The sequence below is a fragment of the Populus nigra genome, chromosome 1 (assembly GCF_951802175.1).
Source record: "Populus nigra chromosome 1, ddPopNigr1.1, whole genome shotgun sequence".
NCBI lineage: Eukaryota > Viridiplantae > Streptophyta > Magnoliopsida > Malpighiales > Salicaceae > Populus > Populus nigra.
This window is the reverse complement of record NC_084852.1, coordinates 44,526,273-44,539,317: the sequence shown is the minus strand read 5'-3', so window position 1 is coordinate 44,539,317 and position 13,045 is coordinate 44,526,273. Positions and strand designations below refer to the sequence as shown.

The following is a 13,045-nucleotide window of genomic DNA, read 5'->3' as shown; positions in this document are numbered from 1 at the left end:
AGAGATGACAATGAGTATTTATAAATTAGATTTCTTGATACTTATATCATATTAGGAATTTAAATATTCATAAACTATCAAATTTTAATTATCCAATATATATATATATAATAAATATTATTCATGTATGTGTTTTATATTAATATTAAGGTATGTATATATCATATTATATTGGAAAAAATATAAATATTCTACAAATATATTTATATAATATAAATATATATTTCAATTTAAATTCATATAAGTTTCAAGTAAGTTTAACAATATACCTATTATTTATCAAGTTTAAAAAAATACTTATTTATTTAGGTAGGATCATTAAATTGTTATCCCTGTTCCATCGATGCCACGTACTACAGGCTCACCTGTGAGATTCATCCATCAGAGGGGGGGAGCTGTAAGGACACGGGAGGGACTACAACAACTCCCCCCAAAGTTTCACATCAGTCCTTATATTTTCATGAATTTTTTCAGTTGTGTCCTTACAGATAAATAAATTGTCCGCTCCAAAATAGCTGTGAGTTTAGAGATTGAGAGAGTAAACAAGAATTTTATATTCATGATCTTCTTAATTTTTATTTTTCGATTATGTCATTTTGTTTTTAATAATTGTAGTTTGGTTTTCTAAAATTGATGCTTAATATACCATAAAATAATATTTAAAATTATAAACACATAAGGCAACATGGGACATAAGAGATGTTAAATAAATGATGGAAATGCAACATGAGATAAAGACGTAAACCACCAAAAGTTGTTATACAAAATGTTTTTTTTAATTACTTGATTTTTTGCATTTTCTATCCGATCTTTTCACATTAAATTAATTTGAGTTTGAATTTAATGTTTTATTTCAATTAAATTTATATAAGATTTTCATTGTATTAAGAATAAGTTTTAACATTAAATTAATGCTCAAATAAATCAAATAAAATTTAGTTTTTTTTTATTCAAACCAATTAAAACCGCAAGGATCCAGTTTTAAATAAAAGCAAACATCCAACTCTTTTTTTTTATAAAAAATAATATTTTTATCTTGGTTTTCCTACTTAATTTTTGGCTTGAATCAACATGCTCTTTATCATCTATAAACATTTATAATTCATGATTTATTTTATTGAACACATGAACTTTGTAATTATACTTTTGTAAAATGATAAAAAAAAGAAGAGAGAGTTAATAACACTCCCAACCTTTTTTAAATGTTGAGAAAAAATATATTTTATCCCGCAAGGGAAACAAACTATTTTCCCATCCAAAAGTTGGTTTTACAAAATGGCTGCCAAACCCACTTTTCATCCCTAATCTTTTCAATCTAATTCTACTCTAACCCCTACTCTTCTCTTTGATGTGAAACCATGCCCATGCCTTTTCTGGTTTCTATCTGGATCTCCAACCTGAAAAATACGCATAATAAATCTAACTCCACCTTACAAGGTCACGTGACGATCACATGCACATCATTTTCTTATAATCACGTACACAATACAATGATACATGGCCGTAACCACAAAAAAAAAAAAAAAAAATTATTTAAATGATGGCCCAGTAGTAAGATCTTAGGATCAAGAGATTTGCTTTCTTTATGATCTCCGGTTCGAGTCCTGTGATTACTCATATGATGGCTACTGGAGACTTACATGGTCGTTAACTTTAGAACCCGTGGGATTAGTTGAAATGCGCGCAAACTGACCCGGATATCCACGTTAAACTAAAAATAAAAGAATAAGGGAGAAACTCATAATTCATTCTTCTTCTTCTTCGTATAATCCCAATTAACGCATGCCTAATCAACCCTGTACCCATCCATCGCCTACCCAATTCCTTCAAAAGGGCCTCCACTCTCTCCACAAATTTTTAGACTTGATCACTGAAGCCTATTATAACCAATTAAAGACGTACCTTTGCTTCATCAAATAAACAACATTGACAGCATTAATAAAAAGGTACTCGCTCGTGTTAAAAGCAATCCCAAGCAGATATCAATTAATGCTAACCGATAAGGATGAGTTTGGGAATGCCGAATTGTTGAACAATTTTGATTTTATTTTGATTTTAAATTAATATTTTTTATTTTAAAAATATTTTAATAAGTTGATATTAAAAATAAAAATAAAAATAATTTTTTTTAATATATTTTTGAGATAAAAACAAACTTAGCTTAACTTTCTAGTTCAAATCAACATCATTAATTAATATCGATAGTACTATATACAGGGGCGGAAGCAAGGTGGGGCAAGCAGGGGCCCGGGCCCCCCTTGTAATATATATATATATATATATATATATATATATATATATATATATATATATATTGGGTAATTAGGTAATTAAATAATAAGAAAGTGTTATATTTTTTTTATTTTAAAGAGGTGGGCCTCTTAAATTAAGTGTGATTTTATTTTTGATTTTCTTTAAATTTACTCTTGACCTACATGGAAAAGAAAAAAATATAAATGCATTACTTTGTAAAATAAAAAACAGAGCCACTAATTTACCCTAATATAAATCTTGCCACCGATCAAAAACACAAATAAAAACATAAATCGCGAGTAAAATTTTTCTGCAAAAACATTGAAGCAGAGCTACTAATTAATTTATCTTTCATCAAACAAAACAAGGTAACTTAAATTTAAAATATATTTTTGTTTTGTTTTGAGATGTTTGTTAATAATTTGATGAGGTTTTTTTTATATAATTCTACCATTTTTTTTTCTCAGATCTGCTGGTTCTATCAAAATTTTTTTGAATTCTTGTTGTAGTGATTTTTTTCTAATTAATTAGATATATTTTATTGGTTTGTTTTGATTATGCTTGGAATTTTTTTATGTTTTGTTTTTAGCAAAGCCACAAAAATTATCAATTTTTTCTTATGATATATGTTTTGATTTTAGGTTGAACCATAAACAAAATAAGAAGAATTGATTCTTTTTTTGAAAAAAAATATATATTGAGAACTCAGTACAGCCTACTGAACGAGTTTTTTCAGCGATAAAGATTGTTAAAACAAGACTTCGCAATCGGATGAAGGATGATTTTTTTGCAAATTATTTGATTGTCTATATAGAAAAAAAAAATTGCTGAAAGATTCACAATTGATATGATAATCGATGATTTCTATTCTATAAAAGAACGACGAGCACAATTAAAATAAATATGCAAGAATCATTCTTTATTATTTTTTGCTTTATTTCAAAGTTTATCAAACATAAATAATGTTTTGTTTTAGCTAATGTTTCTTATATATTTTGTATGTTTATATTTGATAGGTATAAAGATCAACAACATTAAAGTGATGGATATATTATAAAGATGGAATTAACTTCATTGCTTTGACTCAATTTGGTATTGCTCCAAACCTTTTACCTTATATAAAGGTCATTATATGTTTGTAGTAAGTTATTTGAATAAAACTAAATTATGTAGGTTTTGTTTCATAACTCATGTATAATAAATTAAAACAATATTATATCTTATTATAATAATTTTGGCCCCCCTAACAAATAATCCTACCTCCGCCCCTGACTATATAGTATATACCAGTTGGTGGTCAATTTTTTAGTGGACCTTTATTATTAGACAATAATTCTCTTTTTTCAGGCTGCTGTCAATTTATAATTACTATTTTATCTCGTCACAACGCCACCGTTTTATTTGTTAGAATCTAAATTTAGTTGTGATGCTCCTCGCCTTTCAACAATCTATAACATCACCGCTGCAAAAAAAGAAAAACAAGAAGTCGTCGTTTCAGCTCGGGTAAAAAAAAACAGTAGTTATATTATTAATAAAAAACAAAATCTTTATATTATATTTATAATAGAAATTAGATTTATGATACTAATTAAATATGAAGATATATATATAAAAAAATAATCTTAATTTCTTGTATTGCTAAAAATGAAGTACTTGTATTTTAAAAAGAGTGTATTATTAATGTTTTTTTATTTGAAAAATTGTAAATGAATATTGTGAAGAGCTATAACGCAACCCCAACCCTAACTCTTATCGATAGCGTCATTATGACCTCAAAAAAACAAAAAAAGATTGCAAAGCATCAGCTTTCATTGAAGTTTGTAACATCCAAGAAAATCGATGTCCACCCGTTTTTCCCGCAGGATTATCTCCCTGCGATGCATAGTTGGACTAACTGGACCACCATTCATTCCATCAGCACTGCCGACTACCGAGAGCGAGAGGGAGCGGAAAGGTTATCAGTAAAATTACTTATAAGCCGAACAACAATAATGATGATAGGGCGGGCAGGCAGGCAGCAATCAATAATGTTGGGATTGTACGTGCAACTATATACGTCAAAGCATTAATGCAACGTCTCTTTACTCGCTACAGATTACTCTTGCTTCTTTCTTTCTTTCCTAACTTTCACTGGAGGATCATTTATTGCCATTTGTTTTAATCTCTTCCAATGGGGCTTCATCGTGGGTTGGTTGGCCCTCCTTCATTGTTCTTGCCTCTTGGTTTCATTTTATTACTGGCTAGCCAGGCAGCTGCTAACTGTCCCATAATCACGAACCCTTTTCACTTGGATGCAGGATCATTGAAGTTGCGTGTGAAACATAATTCACCCACTTAAGCTCCGGTACTGCAGCTAGGTATCTAAGCTAAGCTCTTCTTATATAGACTGCCTCGATATGTTTTTCAGCTGCTAGTTTAGTTACGTTATTCTCAGGAAGTCATTTTCTGGACTAGCCTTAGAGGTGATGGTGTTAAATTTCCATAGATACAAAGTTCATTAAATCTTCTATTTGTTCTGCATCAGAATGTTAGAGAGTAGAAGCTTAATTGCTATTATATGTATATGAGGACTTACTAGTATGTGTGATGATAGTAGAATGTAGACACAAATTGATGCGTATTATTGTTGGCTTAATTAATCTTACAGGGAATTAGCCAGAGACATGGGTTCCGGTGAAATAAAGTCACCAGAAGGTCTACCAGAGACACCAGCAACATATGATGGAGTTTCAAACCCAATTCATAGCAAGAAGCTTGGAATTTACTTCCTCGAGTCCGACAATAGGAGGATGGCTTTTGGCCGTGGATATACTGGAGGAACTACTCCTGTTAACATCCATGGGAAGCCTATTCCTGACCTCTCAAAGACAGGTGGCTGGATTGCTGCCTTATTCATTTTTGGTAAGCAACTTCTTCATATGAGTTTACATTCCATTTCTCAGAAAACTGTCACATGAAGGTTAATAATTAAGTCGTGTTTTCTGGTGTAATAACTGGGAGATTAAATTAAGGTTACACTACAATTATGATAGACAGGTGAATTGGACTAGATCAGAAAAACAAAAATACTAAGAGTGTTTCTGTAGTCATAGAATATGATATATGCTATATATTCTTTCGCGGAATTAGTTTACAACTTGTGTTCAAGAAGTGCAAGATCATGTGTATGTTTGTGTTCAGTCAAATCATATTCCGGTCCCTTTCTGAGCTTGGATCTTTTTTTGTCCAGGGAATGAAATGGCAGAGAGGATGGCTTACTTTGGCCTCTCTGTTAACATGGTGGCCTTCATGTTCTATATTATGCACCGACCCTTTACCAGTTCATCCAATGCAGTGAACAATTTCTTAGGAATTTCTCAAGTTTCCTCTGTCCTTGGCGGATTTCTTGCAGATGCGTATCTCGGTCGATATTGGACAATTGCAATTTTCACAACAATCTATCTTGCGGTAAGATGTGTTCATGAACACGTAGTCGTCAATCAGTTCCTCAAGTTAAATCCTTGGAGGTTTACTGATGATGCGTTTTCCATTCAATCTTTGTTTCCTGGAGGGCTTGACAGGTATAACCTTGTGTGCAACAATGAATATTTTCATGCCGGACCAGGGTCAATGCGATCAGCTATCCTTGCTTTTGGGTAACTGCGAGCCAGCGAAATCATGGCAGATGCTCTATCTTAACACAGTTCTTTATGTGACTGGATTTGGAGCTGCAGGTATAAGGCCGTGTGTTTCTTCATTCGGAGCCGATCAGTTTGATGAAAGAGGTGAAAATTACAAGTCTCATCTGGATAGGTTTTTCAACTTCTTTTATCTTTCTGTAACTATTGGAGCAATAGTGGCCTTCACTTTAGTAGTCTACATTCAAATGAAACATGGATGGGGATCTGCCTTTGGTTCACTGGCCATAGCTATGGGCATGTCGAACATGTTATTCTTTATCGGTACTCCTTTGTATAGGCATAGATTGCCAGGAGGCAGTCCACTAACAAGAGTGGCCCAAGTTCTGGTCGCGGCCTTTCAGAAGAGAAAAGCCTCGTTTTCCAGCAGCGAGTTAATAGGCCTTTATGAGGTTCCTGGCAAACGTTCTGCTATAAAGGGTAGTGGAAAGATAGCACATACAGATGACTTCAGGTATAATTGCTAATCTCTTACATTTTTAATATTTCATGGATTAATACAGTTTTAGGCTGTGTGAATTTTGGTTCTCAACCTCTGGCTGTTTGTTCAATGGTTTTGGAGGATTTCTCTTACAAGTTACAAGGAAATCTGTTTTGTTCATTCTTTAAAAAAACAAAAAACAAAACAAAAAAGGGAAGGGAAATTATATTTTTCACCATATAATTTCCAAAACTTCTGGGCTTCAACAGATGTCTGGACAAGGCAGCATTGCAATTGAAGGAAGATGGTGTAGATCCAAGTCCTTGGAGGCTTTGTACGGTGACTCAAGTGGAGGAAGTCAAGATACTTATAAAGCTTGTTCCAATACCAGCTTGCACAATAATGCTCAATCTAATCTTAACAGAGTATCTGACTCTATCAGTACAGCAGGCATATACTTTGAATACACATTTGGGTCATCTCAAACTTCCAGTAACAAGCATGCCCGTGTTTCCTTGCCTCAGTATATTCCTGATATTGTCTCTCTATTACTCGGTATTTGTTCCAATATTCCGGCGCATTACCGGCCATCCTCGTGGTGCTTCTCAACTTCAAAGAGTAGGAATCGGTCTGGCATTTTCAATTCTATCTGTTGCCTGGGCAGCCATTTTTGAGAGGTATCGGAGAAAGTACGCTATAGAACATGGCTATGAGTTTAGTTTCTTGACTCCCATGCCTAACCTGAGTGCCTACTGGTTGTTGATCCAGTATTGCCTGATTGGAATAGCTGAAGTCTTTTGCATTGTGGGCTTGCTTGAATTTCTGTATGAGGAAGCTCCTGATGCAATGAAGAGTATAGGATCTGCCTATGCTGCACTAGCAGGTGGAATTGGCTGCTTTGCAGCAAGTATATTGAACAGCATTGTGAAATCAGTGACAGGGAACCCAGACAAGAGGCAGCAATCATGGTTGTCCCAGAATATAAATACTGGTAGATTTGAATATTTCTATTGGCTGCTTACAGTTCTGAGTGCGATAAATTTCTGTGCCTTTCTATATTCAGCCCGTAGGTACAAGTACAGGGCAGAGCAGAAATTTGGGATTCAGGAAGTTGTAACCAACAAACAAAACACCCCAGCCAGGGGCTAGTAAGCCGTATATGAATTCGAAATCTAAGATGGACAAGTACCACATTCACAATTAAATTTCTCTCTTCCAGTGCAAGATTTCCCCTTCATGATGTTTCCCTTCTAAAACATAACTTGGAACAAGATAAAACATGAATCACAGCTGCATTTTCCTGCGTTTAATCGAATTGCTGGCAACATTTGAATTCTGCGCCCTTGTCATTATCTCAACCTAGTCAGGGTGCATTGAAGATCCTGATATTGCATGTGCGCTGTGTGAATGATCATGGTTTTCAAGAATTGGTATATTCCCTAATGATCAAGTTAGGATCCTGTGCCAATGAGTGCCAGGGTCCAATATGTTTGATTGGAAGCTTGAGCCAGCCCCTCTTTATGGCTGGTTGCCCGGATGGAACTGTCCGGTGTCCCCATGCATGTCTATATCTGCTGAGCTTCTTGTCTGTTGTTCACCCATATATATCTGCTGCCTCTAGAGGACAGAGCCATGGAGTCACTCACATGGGGCTAGCTAAATATTAAATGCCATCAAACTAATTGAATCTCGGAGCCCTTCTGATAAAATTAATCTGCATAACCATGACATGGGTCATGGCATGGCCTCAGGATTCGATAAACCATTCAGAGTTGTCCAGAATCCTCCGTAGACTTTAGGTGAACAAAGTTTGTGTTTTCTTCTAAACTAATTGAATTAAAGAAGCTAAAAAAAAGGACCATTAGATAGGCACAGAAAAATTTTTGGCCATAGAACACACATAGGTGGTGATGAGCTATGATTTTATTGTCCAGTGCCTTTGCAAGCCTCGTCAGTACGTGGTAAAAACAGGGGGGGTGGACAGGGCACTTCAATACTTCACCAAATAATAGGAAAAAACAGGGGGGAAAGGCGCCAAAATCTCGATGCCCGTCGAGAAGTCTTTCTGAATATGCTAGCACTTCAATACCTCTAGCATGAAAGTGTTGATTTATCAATCATAATATTGCATTATTATAAAATTTATAAATTAAAGAAAATGTTGATTTTTAGTAAAGTGTTTAAGATTCTTTAATTCATAAACGATAAAATCTTAAAAGTATATTCAAATCTTGACATGTATAATCTTAAAATACATCCAAAATACATCATAACCGTATCTCTCAAGTATCCTAACCGTATCCCTCACCATCTTATTATATTCCTAAGTATTCAAAAGAAATTATTTTTTAATATATAAGAAATTATCGCTACCTAGACGTTAGTCGTTACTGTATAAGCCCAAAACGGACACAGTAGCAGTAGCTTTTATGAAATTTGCTTGCTCGCTTGGGATCCACATAAATCTATCTCATTCTTAATGCGTGTTTATTGTGATGCATTCTTATTTTTTAAAAATATTTTTCATTTACAAATTTATTAAAATATTTTTTTATATTTTTAACATATTAATACATCAAAATTATTAAAAAATATCAATTTAATAATATTAAATATATTTTTGAAACTAAATACAAATACAATGTCAAAGGTGTGTTTACTAGATCAATACAGGTGATTTTTCAAAAATATTTTTTAATTAAAAATATATTAAAAAATACTTTTTTCATATTTTTATTTTATTTTTAGCATTAACTCATCAAAACCATTAAAATACACTTCAAAAAAATAAATAAATTAATACATTTTCAGATGAAAAAATTTTCAAAAGCAAGTTGAAAAACATCACCAAATGCAACGTTGGATCACTGGCATGAGTAGTTTTTAAGTGGTCCAATCTTGCTAGTGAAATCAAATATCTAAAACAACAAATTACTTTCATGGGACTTTAAGTGGTCCAAATATCCTGTTCGAGAAGGCACTTACCGTAGCAGAACCTCAATATTTCACAAGTAGCTTCTTAATCCACTTATAAATCAGCCAACACATACAGATGAACAACAATATAATTACACAAAATGGCAAGCTAGAAAGTGCAGGCGAAGTGCTTCGATTCTTTTATGCTGGAACTGATTACGTTATTCTAGATGCCACACAACGTTGTTTTATTATACGGGCTCAACCAAAGGTGTATCATAGTCAAGCATCATCCTATAGTTTGAAGCATGGGGTAATAATATCAGCAGTACTTAGGCTGTGCCTTGTATGAATCAGCATAATGTTTATGAATCAGTTTATACAAGCTATACACTGATCAGTAGAATATACACCAAAAGCAACGAGCATTTGACAATCAAGTACAGTAGAAAATTACAAGGTAGTGTAAGTAGAGAATGAAAAATTGTTTTATGCAAAAACCTTTTTTTTTTCTTTTGAGAAATCTATGCAAGCCTCTTTTAAATAAAGCTCAGGGAGCCTTTATTTACACTCCAGCCAGCTCTTCCTCCATTGACGGTGAATCTGATGCACACCAACTTAAGGGCTTTCACAAAACTCCATTTCCTAGTATCCCAAATGGAAGTGGTTCACAGGAAGGTTCAGGACTCAGAATTTTTTTTTCTTTTTTTTTTTCAGTATGAAATTGACTATGTAATCTAAGGAGAAATTCAGCATACCTTGCCACATATTGGACAGCTTTCACTTCTTTCCAACCATTCATAAATGCAGCCAAGGTGAAAATGGTGAGAGCATCGAGTTGTGATTTTAGGATTTTCTGGGGTGTACTCTGCAACATGATCGTTCAAAAACACCTTACTGGAGGGAATAAGAAAAACACATAACTTAAAAGCCACAATCTGATGCAGCACAATCTAAACACATTAAATTACCATCAAGACAGGTAGGGCAGGCATCTTCATCTTCAGAAGATGGTTGCACATAAGTTAGCCCGTATGGAACTTTTGTTGCCAAAGATTTGTCTGACAACTCTGAATAGCCAAGTTTATTGTCATCTTCAGAATCAATCCCGTTTCTTCTTCTTCCAGAGCCCAATGATTCCACGGCAGAACTGCTCATATTTCTTCTCAGTGGTTGCGATTCTTCTTGGAAGTGAGTCATTGACTTCCTAGAGACTAAACCATAACGCTGCAAATGAGCATACCTCTGATCAGTATCATAAGGGAGTGGCCTGGATGACGAGAGTTGAGTGTCATTTGCAGAACCATCTGGCAATCCTGTGCCAACTCCAGTTGATGCCAAAGAAGTACCTTCTTGGGTTGGCGAGACAGTCCTACCTTCAAGTCTGTGAAACACTGTACCATACTGCAAGTGCATGGCAGAAGGTAATAAGTGCATCACCTAACTGGAATGAACTAAAACAACAAAAAATATGAGGATGTGTCACAACAGCACCAAAGAACATGCTTTGGAAAGGGAAATCTATTATGACAATCACCTTAGAAATTAGGATCTTTCCATGATCAAGAATATAAGTGATAGTGTAATTTAGTTAATCGGGTTTTTTCAAGCCAGTTTTAAGAAACTAAACCTCAAATCACAAAACATACATAGGAGATAAGTTTCATTAGAAAGCATAAACATGAGAACAACTTTAATCACAAATCGGTTCAAATATTTGATAGAGCGCACCATGACATTGGAATTGCACCCAAGGGAAAGGTACTGTTTAATCATTTATTACTCTGGGGCACCTAAAGGGTTTACTATGACTATTTGCATATACTCCAAATCCTCTGGGTGAAATGTTTATTTCATGCTTTTTTAAAATCTGAGCTCTATGCAATCACAAGAATAATCTTATGCAAACCCCTAAAAGACCTAACCCCCTAGATTTAGCCCAAATGCCTTGGTTGCATGATCTTATGCAAACAATCTCCACAACAAAGAGCCTAGAGTTTAGCAAACATCTGTGAAATGAAAAAATCAACAGTAAAGTGTGTTGAGTTGCCTGTATTTCAATGCTTACCCCACTGCGTAACTGGTGGAAAAAGAATCTTAGGCAAACGCAGTGCCTGTATATTGAATTGCCCGAGTAAGCATGTTCTTCATGTTCGTCACTGCATGGACAGCAGCAGAAGGCACCCATCTTTGTGCTTAAAAAATAAAACCCAAAAAATTGGCTGTTGACAACTAGGAAGCAACAAGCTAGGAATCAAGGATGCTATATCTTCAGCGAACCTGTACAAAACAAACAAACTTGAAGCACTCCATAAGAACAGGTATCACTATCAGCATAATTGGAATGATGAGAAGAAAAGGCGGTGAATGACATAAATCATCAGCCAAAGAGAGAGAATCTAAAGTTCTTAGTAGAGAAACCCTCTTGGGCATTAGGTCCTTCTCAGAAGACCTTTTGGAGTTTTCAAGGCCGAAAATGCTTTATCTACAAACTTTGAAAGGAATAGATACATTGAAATGCCACCACGCTTCTACAAACCAGAATGGCAAATAACACTAGTCAGCAGTGAAGTTAATTCTCAAGAATCTCAAGGGCAGTCGGTTCACATAGTTAGGCGTTTGGAAATGGCAAACAAGTGCAGATGGAGATATGCCTGATAACACCATTTCCAGAAAGTGACAACGGGCATGAAATTCCTCTGAAACCAGGAGCAGTGTCATGGTCATCTAAACTAAAAAAACGAATGCTCTCTTTGTCTATCATTGAAGCTTTGAAAGGGGGGGATTTGATGAAACTCTTGTTTCGTGAGTTGCTATGGACTATAATTCCTTCACAATGGAATAATAAATCAATATATTAGCTACCATAGATTTCTATTTATTTTTGAATATAAATAGCAATGTACCAGCAGTATAATACAATTTTTTTTTTTAAAAAAAAAAACACTTAATCTCACCGTAAAACAACAGCCAGTCTAAACTTAACAAGCAACAGAAAGACACTAATTCCTTTATAATCACTCACCCTACAAATTATAGAAGAAGAAGAAGAATAAATTAAGAATCTGGCAGTATAGAATATTGATGATCGCAGGTTGTGTTGTGAGAACTGAAAGCGTCCTAGGGTTTGGTTAACGCGTGAATGGAAAAGGAAAAGGAAAGGAATGGAGAGAGCGGAAGTTTCCTTCTACTTACCTTCAGTACAAGTGAAGAGAAAGATCTGCAGTAGCAACCCCAAAAGGAAAAGAAAATCTATAAAGTACGCCACAGCCCCAACGACCTCTGCAGTCCACAAGGAGAAAAAGGAGAGGAAAATATGTCTTGTTTCTTTCTTATGATGATCTTGTGTTTTGGGAGCTAATGGCAGGGACAGGGAGGGGAGATTAATTAAGAAAAAAAACTACCGCACAGTGTAAAAGATAACGCTGCATTGACAATTACTCTAAGCAAATATCGTACTAGAATATATCGAATTTAATAAAAAAAAAAAAAAATATTCCCGCCTGCATTTTTCCTATTTTAATTATATTTTTTAATTTTAAAATAAATAAAAAGATATCATTAGATTTTTTTTATTTTTTTTCTATTATTTTATTTTATTTAATAATTAACAAGATATCATTATTTACTTTTAAAAATTGCAGTGAACCAAATTAAAGGGAAAACAAATGGATAGATACTGTTTAAACAGGATTAACAGAGGCTAAATGTCGGTGAGATTAGATTAGTTGAATGAGTAGCTCAATATTTGTTTTCAATATATTAAAAAAAAACTCGC

The 13,045-nt window shown here is 34.2% G+C and overlaps 2 protein-coding genes across 10 annotated transcripts; one reads left to right on the top strand and one right to left on the bottom strand.

Moving 5' to 3' along the window:
- Nucleotides 1–4,018: 4,018 nt before the first annotated feature.
- LOC133690312 (protein NRT1/ PTR FAMILY 6.1) lies at nt 4,019–7,556 on the top strand. Of its 4 annotated transcripts, none has more exons than XM_062110586.1 (6): nt 4,019–4,291; nt 4,551–4,610; nt 4,901–5,154; nt 5,483–5,700; nt 5,804–6,384; nt 6,621–7,556. In XM_062110586.1, exons 3-6 carry the CDS (start codon nt 4,917–4,919, stop codon nt 7,498–7,500), a joined length of 1,917 nt encoding a protein of 638 aa, XP_061966570.1. In that variant the 5' UTR covers nt 4,019–4,291; nt 4,551–4,610; nt 4,901–4,916; the 3' UTR covers nt 7,501–7,556. The 4 variants fall into 4 exon arrangements, with proteins under 4 accessions (XP_061966570.1, XP_061966546.1, XP_061966562.1 ...); XM_062110562.1 differs by having other exon boundaries at nt 4,031–4,440; XM_062110578.1 differs by having other exon boundaries at nt 4,031–4,444.
- Nucleotides 7,557–9,581: 2,025 nt separating this feature from the next.
- LOC133691456 (E3 ubiquitin-protein ligase At3g02290-like) lies at nt 9,582–12,707 on the bottom strand. Of its 6 annotated transcripts, none has more exons than XM_062112006.1 (5): nt 12,463–12,707; nt 11,336–12,096; nt 10,239–10,721; nt 10,026–10,135; nt 9,582–9,912 (listed from the first exon to the last, which is right to left on the bottom strand). In XM_062112006.1, the coding sequence occupies exons 3-5, from the start codon at nt 10,702–10,704 to the stop codon at nt 9,886–9,888; spliced, it is 603 nt and encodes a 200-aa protein (XP_061967990.1). In that variant the 5' UTR covers nt 10,705–10,721; nt 11,336–12,096; nt 12,463–12,707; the 3' UTR covers nt 9,582–9,885. The 6 variants fall into 6 exon arrangements, with proteins under 6 accessions (XP_061967990.1, XP_061967955.1, XP_061967975.1 ...); XM_062111971.1 differs by having other exon boundaries at nt 10,239–10,671; XM_062111991.1 differs by having other exon boundaries at nt 10,239–10,671; nt 11,336–11,966.
- Nucleotides 12,708–13,045: the final 338 nt, after the last annotated feature.